At 39.8% G+C, this 19,966-nt stretch overlaps 1 protein-coding gene across 1 annotated transcript in view; it reads left to right on the top strand.

Annotated features, from left to right (window-relative positions):
• Positions 1-19,966, top strand: part of luzp2 (leucine zipper protein 2) — a 137,621-nt gene that overhangs the window by 53,448 nt on the left and 64,207 nt on the right. The window contains exon 2 of the mRNA XM_076733460.1: positions 18,324-18,441. Coding sequence (XP_076589575.1) covers positions 18,324-18,441 — 118 coding nt within the window. The remainder of the gene's footprint in view (positions 1-18,323; positions 18,442-19,966) is intronic.

Below are 19,966 nucleotides of genomic sequence, written 5' to 3'. Positions count from 1 at the left end.
TGAACTTGTGTTCACAATCCAAGTGCAACGGATTAGCTGCTTCCAGTCCATGCTCAGTTAATTAATGTCATTGAAGAGGATGGATAAGCTTTGAACAAGGCAGTGACAGCACACAGTGTTGAAACAGGCTTGACTTTGTCAATTCCAAAAGAAATACCAAATTTGAACATGTAGCTACAGATGAAGAAAAATATTTTGAAAGATCTTGGTCTGCACTTTGCTCAGGTTGTTTTGGCTTTCATTCTGAGTGCTTGCTGAAGTTATATGTGCAACAGAATGAAGATCTGGAGGTTATAATCAAACAGACGACTGAATAACAAATGCAAGAAAATTGCAGATATGAGGCTACGTATGTCCAGATCTAGAATATAATGTTTGTGAACAAGACACTGCCACACCGGTGCAGAAAGTCTGAGGTCGGAGGTCGAGGTCGCTAGTTTGGCGTGCTGACTGTGAGTCTTCCACATCGAAGATTGGAGCTGGTCCTGATTACGTTCAGTGTTCTTTTAACCATGACAGCAGTCATTCAGGAACCCTAACCAAGTAGTTTCAGTTGTCTAAACCAGGCTTTAACAAGAGAGTTGACAAATCAGAAAACACTCATATGAATTGTTTTGGAAGGCGCAGACGAACTCTATTATAATATTTATCTTTTTGTTTGGTCTTCTTTACAGTTAATATGAAGAAAAATTCTCCAACTAATGGATGGCAGTTGTGATGTTCCTGACCTCCCTGGTCAGTTCTATAGCTCCATATCCACCGGGTTGTGGTCCGAGCCCATCTCACATTGAATCTTGAGTCAAGACAAAAGGGTCACATATGAAGTCTGAAGAACCTTTCGATACTCAGCTTCTCCTTTTAAAGGACATCTGCAGGCTGCTGTTCAGAGCTCACCAGAACAGCAGACTTGCAATAAAAGGTCTGACTGGAGGAGATTCATGGCCTCAAAAGCCTCTGGCCTTTCTCTGTAACTGCCCTTTTAAAGACCATTTTATGGCATTTCTGCTCCATTATGCAATTCACAGTGAAGAGAGAGAAAAAGATGGCAGACAGAGGGCATGACATGCGGCAAAGGTCCAGACAGGATTTAAATCTAAGATGTCATGACTGTACATGGCCAGCACTCAGAGCAATGGATCTGCCAACCTCTTAAGGCAACTTTACCTGTGCACCGTCCAGAGACTGCATGACGCTGCCTTGTTTACACAGATAGTTAAATATGCACAATTCTTATTCAGTGTTAATGTTTTCTAATCATTTTAAGAGTCTGGAACTTTTCACATGGGGACAATTTTAAAACTTTGATTGGTTCTAAAAACAGAGTTTCTGATCATAAGAGCCTAATGAAACACATCAACCATGTGAAATTATTATTTTGTCAAATTTCTGCTACAGGATTGCACTAATGCACTTTTGACCTAAATTTTAACTACATTTATTTGATGTCTGTTTAGATATGGAGTTATTTTCTTGCATACAAACCATATGACAAGTGTAGGTCTACAGATGGTTCGGCAGTTTGATTGCCAACAGCTACAGCAATGAAATGCTGCTGACACATTAAACACATAATGGTTCTGTAGAAGAAGTATTTTTACGTTTATTTAAACCTGCAATCATTTTTTGGTCACTTGGGAGCAGCAGTGACCAGTTGTGAACATTGGCATACCGTCACTTTTAAGTTTATATGGCAAACTTTTAAAGGCACCCTGTGCAGTTTTTGGCCACTAGGAGTGCTATGGAGCATTGTTTTGATCAGTGGGTTTCCTTTTTGTTTGCATGCCATGCAGGCAACGCATTCCACATTCACGCCGTTCCACTGATTGATAGTTGGTAGATGAAATGCACCATGAAATGTAGCAATGAGCCAGGAAGGTCAGGAAAGAAGACGACTGGCAGCTAGTAAACACAGATGGCAAATACATCCAAAAAATCACTTTCTGAGGGAATGCACCAAACATGTTTATTATTAGTGAAGGATACACACAATGCATTTACCTTTGTTTACAAGAAAAAACACAGGGTACTGTGAAGTACAATATGCAGCTAATACATGAGGTGAGGTTTACTGAAGTAAAAGTCTGAAAGCAGGAAGTTAACATGGTGTTCAATATATGTCAGCAAGTGAACACCTCAAATAATCATATACGATGTGTGGGTTTAAACTGTTAAATCTAATCCAGCAAATAAGTGTGACCATAATCTTTCCATTTAGAAATAAGTCTGTATAATCCTATTTCATGCCCAGTTAAAGACAGCACATGGTGCCCATATCCTACCTCAGTGTTATGCAAATGGCCACTAAAATTGCATTTTCATTAGCGTTTAGCTGCAAGATATGACTATTTTTTATGCTATTAATATTCATGGACAAGCAGGGCTCTTGCAGGAGATTTGAGAAATGAATGATGAACCCATTTCAAACTGTCCCACGCCTTAGGGCGAAGTGGCTTCCCCCAACAAAAATAATCAAGTAGTAGTTTATTCTTCAGACAAGCAATTTGAGAAAACTTCCACCGCAGCTGTACACAAGTGGAAAAGATACTGAGCCAGCAGAGTGCAACACAAAGAGATGGATGCTTTTTCAATGCAGAAATGTGTTTTGAGACAGGGTCAAGCTGAAAGAGAATCCAGCACATTAAGCATGTTAACAGATGGCAGAGCTTGAGAGACCAGGTACCACAGCTGATTGACGGTTTCACTGAAAAGGCACAATAAGTAGGGGCTGAGTTACGCCAATACAAAGGCAGGGAGAAATGTGCCTTGTGCTGAAGAAAGCGCCTGAAAATGTCTGCCTGAAAGCAACCACTGGATTTGTTTTTCAAAGTGTACATCATTACTGTTTGTGAGAGAAAGAAGCAGCTTCACACAAAGGTGCATCTCAGTAGTATTTCATTAAACGTTGGCGAGTAACAACTTCAAACCTAGGAAAGGAATATAGACTCACATCAGCAAAACGTCACCTGAACGCCTGAGCTGTCGACCCACATCGCCTGTGTTTCTTTAGTGAAAGTATTTGGTTACATTTAATTCTCCATTTTCCTGGATGTCATTGAAAGATAAGTAGCTCCATGATATGCTGTTCTAAAATGAAGATGGCCGTGCCGTGGTGCGCTCTTCTTACTCTGCCTGCACGTAAAATAATCAATTTAAAAAAGCCAAATTTTCTCCTGCGCTCATGTTACTGTAAACAGCCCAGCTCTCACACTGAGTGGCCATTGGACGAGCCAATGACAGCAGCGTCTCATGAATGAACGCATCAAATATGGTAACCAGATAATTATCTAAGTATGGCTGGAGTAAAATCGTACTCTCAATGGTTTTCCTGTCACTCTTGATCAAGGCAACATTGGTTCTTATCATCTGAGGGTAAAGACCTCTATTAACCTCGGTTCATTTCGGGCCTTTTTTCTGATTGGTGGTATTTGTAGGCATGATAGATAATTTCAGTTTCAATGCAGCGTAATGTGGCATAGTTCATGAAAAGCACTGCAAATGACCTGCAGATTAGAGTTGAATTTTACACTTAATATGCTAATAAGTGTAATTATAAATTTGATATGAAATCCATGGAGATTAAGTGGAGAATCTTTGCCTCTTCCATGTAATATATCAACACATTTAATGCGTTTATTCTCCTGCCAGTTTGTCACTTTTGATGGAATTCCGCTGAGCATGGCTTTGATTAAAAGGCAGAATTCGTAATGTTTGTGTGTTTGTATTACAATAGCCTGATTTAACACACATGACTGATGGGCCTGGTTCCTAGAAAATTGCATTTGTTGAAGGTGGAGGTGATCTGTGGCTGCTGTTTACGTGCTGGAATCAAGGTCATCCCTCAGACCTGAATGCCTCTATCAGCGTGCTGCCGTCTGTCATCTCACTCATGAGACACAACCTCGTCCTGGTCAGCACTTTAATGAGACTCTTTAAACTGTGCAGACTCCCAAGAGCCCTGTTTATGAGAAACTGTGCGTGCATAATGACACACCAGGCAGTATAATGGTCACACATCTTTTTTTTTTTAAAATTGTATTGTGAACATGACGTTCCTTTATGACAAATTAGACTGTATGGAAGTCATACAAATTAGACAAATTCACAGTGATATTTAATGGTGAGTGCATTGGTTTATACCCCAAAGCCGTAGTGCTTTATTTCGTGTAGGATAACACTGAACTCACCTGCATCACTTTAGAGGCTGAGGACACGAGGGCTCTGCTGGTGAAAGCTTATCTGACTGGAGCGACTGAATCAATGCATTAATGAAATGAAATGTTCTCTTATTTACAGCAACACTTTGATATCCAATCCTTTGGTGTTAACAGGTGTCACATCTGAGTCCCTGCAAAGCACAAGCACACAGCTGTGCATTAAAGACACACTTCAGATGTTGAGAAACCCTGTCATCATCCTCGCAATCACCTGAAATCTGCTTCATCTTCTGACATGGCTTATAGCATAATTATTATATACAAGATATGGTTCGGCTGAGAGGCTGAGAGCCATTTGAGACTTGTGATTAGGCTAGATATCCTGTGACATTCTCTTATTTGAAAAAGCAGTTGTTGGATGAGCTTTCTCTGTCTCATTGTAACAGCGATCAATGGGTAAACACGGACTTCCATTGAAAAATTGATTATTTCCTGCAGGCATATATCTGATCAACCTCCCAAACCTCCCATCCATGTTTGCACATTTTGTGTTGTGTTAATGTACTGACCCTGCAGCAGTTGCTAGTGCTTGTCTTGATGGCTTCCTTACACTTGTTCCCATTCACTATATACTGAAGCATTAGTATTATAGCACATGTATTGGATTAAAAATTGTAATCTGTGCAAATACTAATCTAGTATAATCTGTTTTAATGTTATAAACTCATTTGCATTCGACTGTGTATACAGATCATCTTAAAACAGTCCCAGACCGACTAAAGCAGTATAATGTGTTACCTAATCAAGGGTATCTCAGAAATACAGTTTTATGTTAATAAGTGTTGAATTAAATCCAAAGGTTTGATGGATTATAACACATCAATACATGAGTGTCCTCTGTGGCTGCCTGTAAACTCAGAACACTCAATTACCCGCTAAAGCAATGTCAAATCTGCTGTTGAGGTGAGACAAAAAGCTGCTTGCAGCTTGTAAGTGTAAAAAATCACAGTCCTGCAACTTGTGTGTAGGTTGGTTCTTTGCCTGAGGATGATTTGTAGAAAACTAGCTACAACATCAGAGGCAATATACCCAAACAAATATCCACCAGAGAAAGTAGTGCTTTCCTGAGCTTAAAAAATGCACATTTAGTAAGATTTGTAAGAGAGGAGGAATAAAAATGCACAGCTTGCTGTAGTACTTTGGGTAGGCTTTTGGGAAGGACATGATGTTACAAAAATTTTATTCTAACATAAGTGTTTTTTTAATAATGGTAAGCTCAAATCACGTCCAGGGTGGTGTGCATGTGGGTGTTTAAGACCATGGCTCCATCCCAACTCTGTGAAGCAAAATATGTGTGGCTGAACTGAGAGATGTGTCTAAAAAATAACAACTCAGTATTTTACATGCATATTTAATATGTGCTGTTTATTTAAAAGGTAGATATGAATAGATATTTCTACATTTTCTCTGAATATCTCTACAAAGATGAACCACTCTTGCGACTCAGAGACAGGTTTTAAACAGAATGGCTAAAGTGGAGGCAGCAGAGGCAGAGATGGCCTGACTTTTAGTCCATATTACTGGTTAATCTCCAAAGAGAAAATAGGATCCTACACATCCCATAATGTAAGTTGAAAGAGCATCTACCCTCCCGGTTAATGCTCTTGTCTTCCAGACTCCAAAGGCTCTGATTTGATATGCAGGCCCTCCGTTAAAACGTGTCGTCTTTAAGCTCAAACTCAGATCGCCCGGCTGACACGAGGAGTTGTTTTCTCAGACTTGGGCCATGCCTGAAACCGCTCTCTATTTTTTATATAATGCACTTCATTTACTGCCTGCCTTTATGTTTCAGTCTCTGAATTTCGAGTGTGAAATTTATGCGCTACATACTGCCACTTCCACAATGGAACAAAAAACTAGTATCCATGGCATGTGGCCTATTTTCTGCCTGCAATCCCACAGTTTTACAGAGGCGAAAATTACAGTGAGACATTATATCTGTCAGTGATGAATCAAAGCGATCGACAAGTGTCGTCACGACTGTTACACATGGACATCAAACATAATTTAGTGGTGCCATCTGTCCTGGGCAGGACGGTCTCTACCTTTGCTCTGGTTGTGGCCAAATGACTCTTATGACACTGCAAAGTTAAAAATGAGAAACACTTAAACTCATCAGTTAATAATCAGCCGTTGAGCACATCTATGTGCTCTGTATACTTTTTGGATATTTGATGGTCTTGCACAGGCTTCTGTCATCCCACTCAGGAAAAAAAAAAAAAAATCATATTATAGTTGGCCCAGCTGTAGCAGAAAATATCAGATTTTTACATGACAGACTGTGTGCCATGGTTCAGAGAATAGACTGAGCCAAAATGGAGTCCACACCTCTCTGAATTTGTCAATTTCAAGCTGATCAAAATCTCCTCTTGTCAGTCATTTCATTCTTTTCAGCCATCCTCATGAGTTAGCTGTGGTGAGAAAAGACTTCTCTCCGCATGTTCGACTTTGCTTTACATTGTATCATGTCAGTCCAACCTGTGGGCAGCAGGTTTGCGTGAGGGCCTGAATATTGTGGCGGGTGCAGGTGCTTCAGTATACCAACAAAACACTAATAAATTTGATGAAAAGCTTGATAGGAGATTTTATTAAAGAGTTGGTGAGGTGGCAAATCACTGAGGCAAGTGAGAGCCAGAAAGCCGACTCCTACGCTCAGTCAAAGACAGGAGCCCTGTAACTGTCAGCCTGCCTGGAATGAAACAATAGATTCAAATAGAGTCTTGCCTACTCCAAATTGATAATCCAGCCGCCAGCGGCTTTCTCATCCAGATCGGAGTGGTGCACCAGCAGGGTAGTTAACCAGTAATCAAGTCACATCCGTCATCCAATTCCAAATTCTCCACCTCACGCTCCCCCCTCCTCCCTCCCCCCCGCCTGGCTTAACTCGTCCTCTTGTGTTTTCCCTGAGTGACACTTGGAAGTTGGGGAGAGGCTTCACTGATTGCCCTTGATGTGAATCAGATGCATCTGCCTGCTCGTTGCCAGTTCCCAACTTCTGAGCCGCTGGTCAGATGGGGGGAATCAAGACACACAGCCACAAAGCTGCTGGTAGATGTGTGCTGCATTCAGTATCAGCTTTGTTTCACTTGTATTACAGTTTTTATAACCGTATACCTGTCCGTATAACGGATACGCAAAAAGCCACAAGCTATCTGTTGTCATGTGCTACAACACAAAGGGTCTCCTGCAGTGTGTTGTACTGCATCTCCTTAAATCGCCTTTGATGACGTAAAAAGAAAGTATTCCCAGAGCTGACACAATTAGTCCATTAATTGATAAGTTGATCAACAGAAAATTAATCAGCGATGATAAATCATTGAAAGTTTCAATGAAACAGCTAGCGGAGTGCTATTTGCTTCTGCATATTTATCAGGCAACAAGGGAGAGACTTGTCGTGGATATTGATTAATTGGTGTTTACGTAGCATTGAATATGCCCACCTGTCATGAAGCTAACGTTAGCAGTCATATTAGCTGACTCTGCTCAGACTGGGAGCACCCAGTGAACACAGCTGGACCTCTGAGACCCACAGAGGCCAGTCTGACGACACCCAGGGGCTGAGACAGCTAATGAGACTAACTGAGCTAACCAGCTAATGACAGCTACATATAGCAGCAGTTAGCACTTACTTTAGCAAGGAGTAAAGCTATCTGTCCCTCAGGAAACTGTAAATCACCTCAGAACTGTGATGTCATTCTCTGTCGTCAAAATGGTCTCTGTCGGTCATGGAGGCTTTGTGCTGTCCCGGTCCAGCTGTGTCCACTAGCAGGCTGCTAGTTAGCAGAAGTTAGCGGTTGTTGTAGCTACAAGTAAAGCAGCTTGTCCACAGTTGAGGCTGAGGAGAGCATCAGAGGGAAACCAGAAAAATATTTTCTCTGTAAAAACAGAGAATAAAGTTGGAAAGTTGTGTATTTGTACAGTAATCCATGCGGCACGGCACCCAGAAACACTCCGGGCGCCATCCTACTCTTTATACATCCATGGCGGCATCATAAAAATTCAGAAAGTGTTTCATTGGATGCCAAATTAGCATACATCCCCAAGTGCAGGGTGAGTCATCAGTATTTTTTTAATCGTTTACCAGGAATTGACCCTAAGACTAAAACACCATCAGTAATACGTAATGAAAAAAGACTTTCTGCCATTGTTGGGACAGATACTGGTGTATAGGTGATGTATAGCATCAGATCTATGTGCTAAAAACACTCAAACATCAATTTTGGCTTCAAGGCAACATTTGTCATTTATTTTTCTATCTTAGAAAACAGCATCTTTGGGTTTTGGACTGTTCTTTGACAAAACAAGTCACTTAAAGAGGTAACCTTGGGCTTTTTGGAAATTGGGATGGGAATTTTGTACTCTTTCTTTAGATTTTATAGACCAAACAATTAATTTTATTGAGAAAATCTTAATATCTGCTTCAAGGAAAACAAGCAAAGGTGCTCCATCACACAACAATTGCCTCACATATAATACGTGAGGTAACTGTTAAACTGTCGTCTAATAGCTACACTGTTAACGAGGAGAGATGGGAAATGTGGAAACAAACAGCTCCCAGTCATTTATAGTTTGGTGGGGATGAGTGCGGTAAATCTCACCTGTACAGTGCAGGTCAGACACGAGGCTGTGCTTTGATAACAGCCTGCTGGACGCACATTTTATCCGACAGAGTGCGCTCGTGCAGAAGTTGTCTTACAGTTCATATTGACCAGCAGGAAACAGTCACTTTGTGTTGCTCACATCAAGTGTGATCACACACGGAGGTATTTCACAAAGAGCTCTGTGTCATCCTGTGGCTTAGATCCTCCATTAAGCACTTACCACCTTTGCTAAACAATGTCCTCGGGGGTCCACATTGAACAGCTGAAGATTTTCAGTTTAAGATATTTTAAGTGTCCTTCTACCTTAGTGAAAAATTTATTGTTTTGCAAGACTGAGTGTTTGACTCATCTTCGCCTGTCTTACCACTTCAATGCATGATATGAAAACTACATAACATCGCACTTTACTCACCCACATGTCAGTAAATCATGGCTCACACTCTCCATGAGTGGGTGACTAAATAAATAAGGAGGACTTCAACTTGAAAAACACTGTATCATGTTTAAGTTTACATACAATAAGTATGTTATGTCATGTGTTTGTGGGTTTTTGCTTTGAACTCACATGTTGGGCACCTTCCTCACAGTGTGCTGTTGCTCTAACAAATGAAGACACCAACATTCAGCATTGAAGTTGCAGCGTTAATGTCCTGAGGACGTTGCCTCTGGTGTGAAACAACTTACTTCTTGTAGCATTCTCCGACAAACACTGGCAACAAAGCTGGATTAGATGTTGTCATAAAATGTCTCTGAGGGAAAAGGTGAGGCTCTCCCACACAAAAGGGAGTGCTTTATCGTTCCCAATAGCACTAAGCATTGATGTCTGGCAGAGTGTGCCTTTCAGAGTAAACAAAAAAGTCCAAGCTCAATCCAGCTTGATTATAGCACAACAATTACTGAAGCAGGAAACACAGTGTTGCACAGCTTTGAAAAGCGAGGATGGGCGGAATTGCATTAGATACACTCAAATCCCAGATTTAATTGAAGCTGGCAACCATAAGAGGTTCCTGGGATGCCTCTAAAGCTGTAATTTGTGTGATATAGGTCCCTAGATGAGAGATTCTGCCATAAGAAGACAGAATGAGTCACATCAACATCATACATCAAGCTGAGGAAAGACACAGAAACCAAACGTCAGCATCTCTGTGATGCCAAATTTACGTATTATGTAAAATACAGGAGGAATGTGTGGAGAACAAACACTGTGTGAATGTATAATTAGCCAGAAAAGAGGGGTTTGGCTTTGACCCGCTTCATTTTTAAATCAAATGCAGCTTTTCCAGGAATGCTTGTAGTTTGATTGAGAGGGTTTCATGTCACTGTGAAAATGATTTGGATTGTACACGACAACGGAGAGAGCAGGGTGGATTGTCTGACGAGCTCAACTGAGGCAGAAAATAGAGAAACACACTCACTTTTCTCTTAACGTAGAAGTGAAGATAAACTGAGCAAGAGACAGAGACAGAGACAGTCGTATTTATTAGTATTATTTTATTTTCTGTTAGTTTTTTCAATCTGAAAATCTTTAGTTTTCCAATTGAGAATAAGTTTGCGTTATAAAGTATCTGTCAGTGGATGTATGTCAGGCATGTTTTTAAAGGTTCTATTTACTTTATTTGTTCTAGCGGCTTAAATTTCACATGACTCTTCTGTGCTTTGTCTCATTTGTATTTCTTTCTGCTATTAAGTACCTATCTGTCTAGAAACAGTATTGTTTCCTAGTAGAGAATGATGGAGTGTTAAATGTCGAGGGAAAGTAATTGGCATCTACTTATGCATGAAAATGCCTGCAAGTAATCATTGAATTATTCATCTAATATGCTAAGTATTTCTATTTCAATGCCGTAAACCTCCCTTGGTGGAAAATTACATAACTTAAGTGATGAACAAATTAGAAGGACTCACTTTTCAAGGATGTGAAAATGGAGGAATCTTATATCATTTTCATACAATTCACTGCTGCTGTAATTTCATATCAACTCCTCAAACACAGCCTGAAAGGAGTAATAAAAAAATCATTTCAAATGTTTGCTGGACAGTTTACATGATGAATCACTGGTCAAAACTCTCTCCTGTGATCTTAACACACACACACACACACACACACACACACACACACACACACACACACACACACATCTGAAGACAGTTGATTCATTACTTTCCTATATGCCTCCAATTCCAATCCCATAATTCAAGAAGGAGTTAAAGATGCTGAATATCTGCATTCCTTGATCATGTGTAAAATTGGTTTACACTACTTTAATTCCATCTCTCTAAATGATAAAATACATAAATGCAAATTGCTTTGCACTTCATTCTTTAGTAACAGATGAGTCCAGGCTCTGGTTGTTGGATGGTGCTTGTTTTCGAATCATTATTTTGAGTTATATGATCAGATTGACGTTTTAATTTTAACATTTTATTATTTTACTGCTCAGCTTTATCAAAAGACCATTCTTCAATTAACTGTTTTTTTACTCAGCACTTCATAAAACCATTTGTTCAATGAACTGCAAAGTTAAAAGATGCTTTATTTTTAGCACCTTTTATTATTAGTCGAGTTGAGGAGAGAAAATAATCGTCAACCACTGCAGAATCAGTTGTGAGCCGAAAGCGCTGTTTGTCGCTACAGTACAGCAATAATAAGAGGGCATCCCATAGTGTGAGTACGCCTGTCAAAACACAATTACTCATAATTATTATACAAAGCATGCAGTCCGTAACATAAAAAAATAAACAAGTTCCTTACCGATACACAGCCTCACTTTGCTGTAGTGGCCACCAGCGTCCATAAATACCCACATGTCCTCAGAAAAACTTACAAACAGCATGCTGGGACATAGTTTTAGAAGTTTGAGGGAGCTTTGGGGACAACAAGACAAAAAATAGATCTTTGATGCAGTCTACACTCAGTCAGGTAAAACACAAGATAAAAGAGGGATAATCACCGACGAAAGGCAGTTCAACAGAATGCAAAGTCTCATTTTATCTACAGTACAAAATGATGCAAAATACAAACTTAATAATGAGAATATTTTTATATCTGTATCGTTTTACATTTTGCAGCATAATTTTCTGACATTTCAAGTGTCCATATTTGTTCAGTACATGTCCTGGATCTGTGTATATTGCTTTTATTTTATTGTTGTGTATTACTTTGACCTTTGTTAACAAAGCAAAATTGTCTTTCTCGTCATCAGTTTCATCACATTCCCCTGCTAAACAATTAAAGAAGATTTAATGCCAGACATCCCCTGACATGCATGCAATTAATATTCCCTGCTGCCTGCGATGTTTATACACCAGTTGGTAAACATGACTGACTTTTGTTACAGATGTTGGATGGTGGTCATGCTCTGCTAGAGGAATATATTAATTCACTGACAGGCCTTGGGCTGTCCCCCTTATTAAAACTATTTATTTGCCCCCTCCTAATGGCATAATTAATCCAGCCTGAAATTGGAAATACCACATAAACCGCTGTCTGCCTATAATCTGCATGACAGCGAATAAACGCCTTTATGCTCAGTAGCTGTTGGTTTCTGTGGCTGCTGCTTTGTAAAATATTCAATATTTAACTTTGATCCTACAATCAGGGACATGGCATGGTGCATTAGCATGTGTACCGCTGGTACTGCACTCACTGTTTGTAATATGTTTTCATTTCCAAGACCAAGACAGTCGTCACTGGACCCTCAGATAAATCTTTACTTTCAACACCTGTGAACACCTTTAAGTTACAGTTCAGACTGAAGCCCCTAACCACGGTTGGCTATATTTCCGCTTCCACTAAAAGGTTAGGTGAGTCACTCTGGAGAGAGAGGGACAGTAAAGCTAGCATGCTAACATGTAATTGCATTGTGAAGGACAATCTTTCTCCAGAATGACTCAACCCACCTTTAACTCAGAAAAACAGAATAATGGGACTACAAGTTGCAGTAAGTCTTGCACGGTTTGTTTTTGAGCGTGGTTTAATAATGGGGGGCCATAATCTTTTCTGTCCCCATGTGCTGTATTTGGTGACTCTACATAGCCTGACAACCCAGGATGCAGGGGACAGCACATTACCCCGGGGGTAGAAAGAGGCTGCAAGGCATCCCAGTGGCATTTTAGGTGTAAACTTCAAGCAGAAACCGAGTTCGTCTGCCCTGAACTTACCCTGTCAAGTGGCACTTATTATTTGGACTAAATAAGTTATTAAACGTGATAGGGTTGCATAAATTGCTTCTGACAAAGCCATGGCAGACACTGAGCAATGAGGTAGTTGCTCCAAAAACAAAAGGAAATTTAAAGAAAGATATCCACATGACAGCTGCAAGTCTTATTTTGCTAAAAGAGCGAGTTTAGATTTTGTTAAGTTGTTTGTCGTTACGGTTTATAGATGTTTCAGTAACAAGTCCTCAAAGCCAAGTAAGACAGAGAGGAGAGAGAGGTTGTGTCTCACTCAGGTCGGAAAGTAACTTGTTTCATTCCCAAGATGGCATGCAGTCATGTAAAAATGACAGATTCCTGCCGGTGTATTTATTACAGTCATTGGATTATGTGTATAGTTGACATATGAAATGAATGATTGATGGTGCTCAGATTTCAGCTGCGGGTGGGTATTAAAATAACAGGTCTGGTAGTGGAGAGGCCTCCAAAGACACCGAGCCCAGGGGAATCCTTTAATTTGTCCTTGTCTGAACTGCCGACTGTCTCCTGCAAATTTTCCGAAAATAGCAGTGAGAGCTCATGTTGGGGAGGGGGAGACATCAGATTACTCAACCTGCTTACACACCGAGCTCCTTTTCTGATTATTTTACTGCAGCTAATTGCGAAGCAGAGGATGTCGAATGATATCCTCAATGTCCTTGCATTATGAGAAATGTGGTGCCATCTTTTTGTGTTTGTTACCAACTCAGTTGTTTTGTTTTTTACTTCTTAGTATCAACAGAACACATGCAGAGGAATGGTTCTCCAGCTCCACCCACTCATGAAAGGCAAATAAAAAGTATAACCCAGCAGGAAAGAGGTGGGAAAATGAATAAATGGAGATGAGAAAATGATGTAGGTATAAAAACAAAGCCAGCTTACAGTGGGGCACATCACCCAGTCAGCCTTGAGTATGGAGATACATGTATGCAGAAAGATAGTTCCATCATGCAGATGTGACTCTTGAGTCTGAATCCAGTGGATATTGGGAATATATTGAACATTAACTAGAGCTGTGCACTGAAATACTACAGGACTTTTGAAATGAAGTGTAGAGTTTGTATTCACAGCATAATGTAGTAACTTTAACAAGGCAAACAGTATGACCAATTATTTGAACTCATATATAATGAATGAATAAAGGCCTGCCTCTAATACAGTCCTGCTTCAAATAAAGGCCTGGTACCTCCGGCAGCTGATGTACATACAGGCCACTGTTTCTGTTTGAGAAAATATGGTATTTTGAGAAATGTTTTAGTTAAGTGAAACCTGCCCACACAGGATTTAAACTGCAAGACTGTACTAGTATTTGCTCATTTCACCATATTAGTATACTCTGATTTACAGTGTGTTAACGAGCTATGTCATAATCTTTTTACATTGCCTTTCTGTCAAAGAGTTCATTAGAGGCTCCAGGACTTGCAAATACAACCTAGCAGTAATGTGGGCGACATTATGTTTCAGTAGCAAGTCTGAACATCTGAGTAGTTGTATATGAGTCATGAGTTCTGTCCAGAAAACCTGCACTTATGTCTTACTATATGTACACAGCAACAGTATTTACAGGGTACTCTTTGTCAACAATGGACCCCGAGCTCCTGCAGCTCTCTCTGTGAGGCCTTGGCTTCCTTTATTGAGCCATTGCTTGGATGTTGACTGTAGTGTTAAGTGGCATTTCCTTTAGCCTCAGCAGTTCTATTTCACACTGCAGGGTCAGCGTCGTATAACTCCAAGACCTGCTGTGACTCCAAGGGTGAAGAAATATTTGTCCTCAATAATCGGATCCAATAAATGATGCCTCCCCCTCAGTCTCTGGAGTTTGATGAGTTTCACGAAGACAGCCAGGGACTGATTTTTTTTTTTTTTTTTCCCTTAAACTGCAGATGTCTAAAATGAAAGATTTCATTATCTCATCGCCGTGCTTTATGGCAGTGTGCCTGGTGGTGCCATTTCTGATCATAAGCCTTTTTGTCAGGCATTCTGCTCCTCATTATCACACTTCTCTGTCTTGAAAAAGGGGGATCTTTGTTTGGGAGGAGGCTGCTTGAACACTGGACTCTTAAGAGGTCATGGTGCAATCATGCAGCTGTAACCATTTGTTTGTTGTTATGAGCGTTTGATGGTGGATTGGCAAGAAAAAGCCCAAGCTTTATCTAAGAACCTTGTGATATACATGTTTCTGTGTCAGTGGATCTCAAATTATGGGTCTTACTCATTTCACAGATACCCAGGGGCCTATTCCATCGGGTAATGAATAATATGGCAGGCAGGGAGGAATCTCTCACCCCATCTTCCCCCGTTGCATGAACCTGCAATAAATTTCCCACCAATGCCATATGGTGGCAAGTCATGTGTGGGAATCAGTATGCCGTGTTTTTTATTTATTTACCAGGTGTTGCTTTTCTATTAGTGATTTATGTGTTATTGTGTATGATCTGCTGCTGGGATCTATGACATGGGGTGTGCAGGGTTTTTTGGAAGAGGGCCCAGACTGAAATGAAGCCATGGATTCAGAATAATGTGCCAGCACTCGGCTCCATCGTGAGCATTTCAGTTTTCTTTTTTCTTTTTTCATTTTTTTTTTGGTTTATCTACTGTAGCAAATGAGGAATGGTCAATCAGATGCTCCTATTGAAAGTGATTCATGTTAAAGCGGATGGAAGTGAGAGATTTTTGTGACTATCAGCAAGTATTTAGCAAGGAATTATTCAGCTATATCAAGTGCATCTGCTTTTCTTGAAGCTGTTGCTTCATTTGGAGTTCGTGACTACATAAGGAGGCAAGCAGAGAGAATTCTTTTGATCTCTTGAATTTTGTTGTGGGGGGAAAAATAAATATCTCTTTAACGAGCCGTGTTGGTGTTAGCTGGGTCTGTGATTATTTCTTTATTCATAACCCAGATTTTAAACTTCGATTGGGTTTGCCTCTTGATCTGTCTCCTAAAAATTACATGTATATACTACTAGTTTGCAAGCACAAATAGGTTTCAAGAGAGGCATGCAGCTCAAATAAAATTTTTGGTCAAAACCCTATTGAGTTTAAATATTATACAGAAAGTTTACGTAAATCTTCATGAATGAAAAATATTTATTTTGTGATTACTTCTGCACAATACCCACCTGTGGCAACTAAAGCAGGATAAAGCAGGATTAGTGTTTATGGTTATGTTTAGCCACTCAAAGCATGTGGTTAAGGATAAAGGTTCCACTCTTGGATAAATAAGTAAGCACCGGATGACATTTTCTGGATTTAACCAAAACCACTAAATGTCTCTGATGTGCTTTACGTCATTTTCATTTTATCTGTGAATTCTGAATAAACTATTACAACTAGGAAAACTTTATGTTTACTGTTACCCAGCCATCTTACTTTACCTGTCCATTGCTAATTTCAGTTTAATCTTGAATTTGAATCTACCACAGCTTGTTCAAGTCATACTCTGCAGCCCCTATGTGTGTATTATTAACCTCAATACATCATTCTCAAATTAATTCACATATAATAGGATGGTGCCTGTTGAAGAGTGAAATTAGTTTATTCTCTGTGCAACTCTTCAGGTGTTTATTTTGTCAATCCTGGAGTACAAGTTTGTTGTTAAATCAGTTTTCCTCTATATTAGCCTTGTTGCAAAGCAATGGCCAGAGTGAAATAGGGGCCAGTGAGGATCACAGAGTGCCGTGAGGCCATTTTACCCAATAACCTGAAACATGCACCTTTTCCTGGCATAAGAAAAACAAGTCCCCCCCTTCTACAACCTGATTCCAGCTCTATAAATAAGATTACATCATGACCTCGTCTTTTACGTGCTGGCTCGCTGCAAGAGGGGTGGATGGGGTCTTTTGTGCTATTATAAACAATTTCAAATCGAAGACTCAAGGGAAAATTTAGGGCCTCAAGGTTCTTTTATTAGCAGGGTAACCACATTCAGATTTACTCGGTTTTCAACACCTCACAGAAGAGCTACTGCTGTCCTTGAGTCAGCAAACAAGGACGTTAAAGCAAAATTAGTATTTTCAGTTTCTAAATTTGTGTCAGGCAGAGAGAGGGACCATATGGTAACTCATAATCTTTTATCTCTGATCATGTCGATTAGCGCTGTACCGATCATTTGAAGCTTCTGTTGAGGCTTTTGAATGAAGTCTGGTGTCATATTTTATGAAGTCATCACCCTGAGGGAAAATTCCTCAAAAAAATTCCTTTTTTAAAAAAATCTAATCAACTTTCTTGAATATGTAATGAATATAACTCGTCATTTTTGTCAACATTAATACACGTAGGCCTTCAGTAAACTCTTGGACTTTACAATGCCCCAGAGTTATTGGAAATAATATTACTGTTGTCTGAACTTTATTTGCAACTGTGATGAAATACCAGGCTTAAAAAGAATGAACAGACGTGCCAAAAAAAAGCCCTAAGGCTGATTAAAAGGGGTAAGAAGGAAACCAAGCTGTTAATTATGAAGCCACCAAATGTCAAATGTGAGCTTTTATTCCCTTTGTGTCTGTTCACGTATGGTTCCTTAAACTCTTTGTGCCCAGTTCTTCAGTACATCACTCAGTGGGATTACACTATGTCACTAACAGTGGAAACAGAAAATCTTTACAATGGCTATAGGCAAGGCCGCTTTATTTAGAGCACAGCTCATTACAAAGAAGCTCAATGTGCTTTACATTTAAAATGAGACATACTGGATAAACATGCAGCACAGTGGTGTAACAAAACATTACAAAATAACATATACACAAGGTTTACACACACACACACACACACACTGTTGACAGGCCTGAGAAAACAGAAGGGTTTTCGAGCTTAGCTATAAATTTAGATGCAGCTCATCAGTGAACTGTTCCAACATACAAACATGCTGTGAAGTAATATTTGCCTCCCTGAAAGCTCAGAAAGGAATGACAAGAATGCCTCTGCAGTGCAACTCAATAGGAGTTCAGAGAAAAACAGGATTTGACAAATGTGCCCTGTAGAATTTTTCTCTTAATAATTGGATGAACTACATGAATATTTAAATGGAGACGCAGGGGCACACCTCTGGTCAAAAGACCTATCTCTGTAAAACGAGCCTTCACTAAATTGGTTGATTGAAAGGAATAGAAGGTTCTTCCCTCTCTTTTATTCATCCAGGGACTGTGCTGAGTAGATATTAGTTTTCTCCCCTATTGCTCTACCCTTTAGCTTTAACGATGGTGCTTTTAATCCAGTTTAAAACACCTCTTTCTCCCAAGGGTGCCAATAAAGAGTGAATTCTCTCAGCCAGTGGCACACATTTAAAAGTGAAATCTCACTCTCATTCTCTTAACAGACAAAGCTACGATGGGCTTGAAAAGAAGCTAAAGGAAGTCTTCAGTGAACGAAGCAGCATCCTGCACCAACTCTCCAAGACATCAAAGGAGCTGGACAGCATAAAAGGCAACCTTCAGGTTGGAATTTTACTGCTTCTTTGTGAGAGATACAGCGATGTTAAAAGGCTTAGTTGGCCGTGAGTTCTGGGCTGGAGGTAATTTCCCAGCCTCTACCTCCAGCCATTATCTGATGACTGGGAAACCCATGACTCTTCTCACTTATTTTTCAATCAATCTGCTGTACAACAACTCTCTGTTATTAAATATTAATGCGCAAATGTTTTTCAATTTGGTGAGCCATCCCATTGTTATGTATGTGACATGTTACTGGAAATATAGCTGCTGAATAAGTCATGCAGAGACGGAAAAGCAGATCAATTAGCAGTGAGCAAACTTTTTTTTTTAACGCTAATGGAAACAGCGGTTACAAAGAGCTTCAGAGGAGGAGGAAAAAGACTGACACGACCGACAATTCAAAGATTTTAACACTGCTCCAACCAGTCTTCAAAGCCTTTAACTGCAACCATTAATACTCTTCTTAAAGGAAACTACAGGTTATTACAACTTGGGTTTTATATTTTCAAAGCCCCGGCCCTCTGTGTTATCAGTTATGTACTCTCCAAAGTAATTGGGAGCAACTGGGAACAAGAAAAATTGGTGTAATGGGGCAACAAACCCGACCATGCTGGTTAAAAAGAAACTCCCAGGTTAGTTCAATATATTTGGAAGAAAAACCAAAGGCTTATGGTAAAATTACATCCCAAACGGTTCATTGCAAACATCCATCATGGTTTTCAGACCAACATTTTGGTTCCACTTCGATCTGCAACACATTGTTATGAGCACTCACGGTTTACCTGTGAAGTATAATTACTGCCATTATGGCTCCACTCACATCCAGTTTCACATTTATAAAAAGCGTTAAATAAACAGTCACAGCTTGTTTACATGCAGTAAAACGGTCTGACCACTCGTGTTCCTTTCCCCGTTTGACCTCTCGTTAGCTATGTGACCTTGGAGTGTATTCATAACTGATCCTGGATTGTATTCCTCAATAATTAATGGAACCAAATGTGTGCTGACAGAATGTAATGGCTCCTTTCAAAGCAGAGTAAGAACAAATTTATGGCTTCCACGAGACGTCCATGCAGGTTTCCGATGGTCTCTGTGTTAAATCAAAAATGCAACACACTGTCCTTTAAAGACCTGCTTGTATCAACACAAACTCCATTTTTCATGCATATGTGTGCCGGAAAGTTTTAAGATTTCTGCCCTAATTAAGTTTAGCCAGAAAACAAAGATGCTAAAATATACAGCCCAACTCCTACAGCGGGGGTGATTTTGCATAAAGAATAAAAATGGGCTTAGGTGGATGATAATGAAGATTCCTATTCCTGAGGTATCTGTTGGTTTCACAAAATACTGGTTTTGGACATTTTATCAAGTAATGTACTTTATTATACTGTAGGTATTATAATTCTATGAGCATTTCACAAAACACAATTATCTCAGCGCCAGATACTGCACATCACTTCCCACCAGTCACTTTAGGTCAACTTCATTACAGCTCTTGGCAGTGACAGGAAATAAACAGAAACTCAAT

Source organism: Chaetodon auriga, chromosome 1 (assembly GCF_051107435.1).
Source record: "Chaetodon auriga isolate fChaAug3 chromosome 1, fChaAug3.hap1, whole genome shotgun sequence".
Taxonomy (NCBI): domain Eukaryota; kingdom Metazoa; phylum Chordata; class Actinopteri; order Chaetodontiformes; family Chaetodontidae; genus Chaetodon; species Chaetodon auriga.
This window is presented reverse-complemented; position numbering and strand designations above follow the sequence as displayed.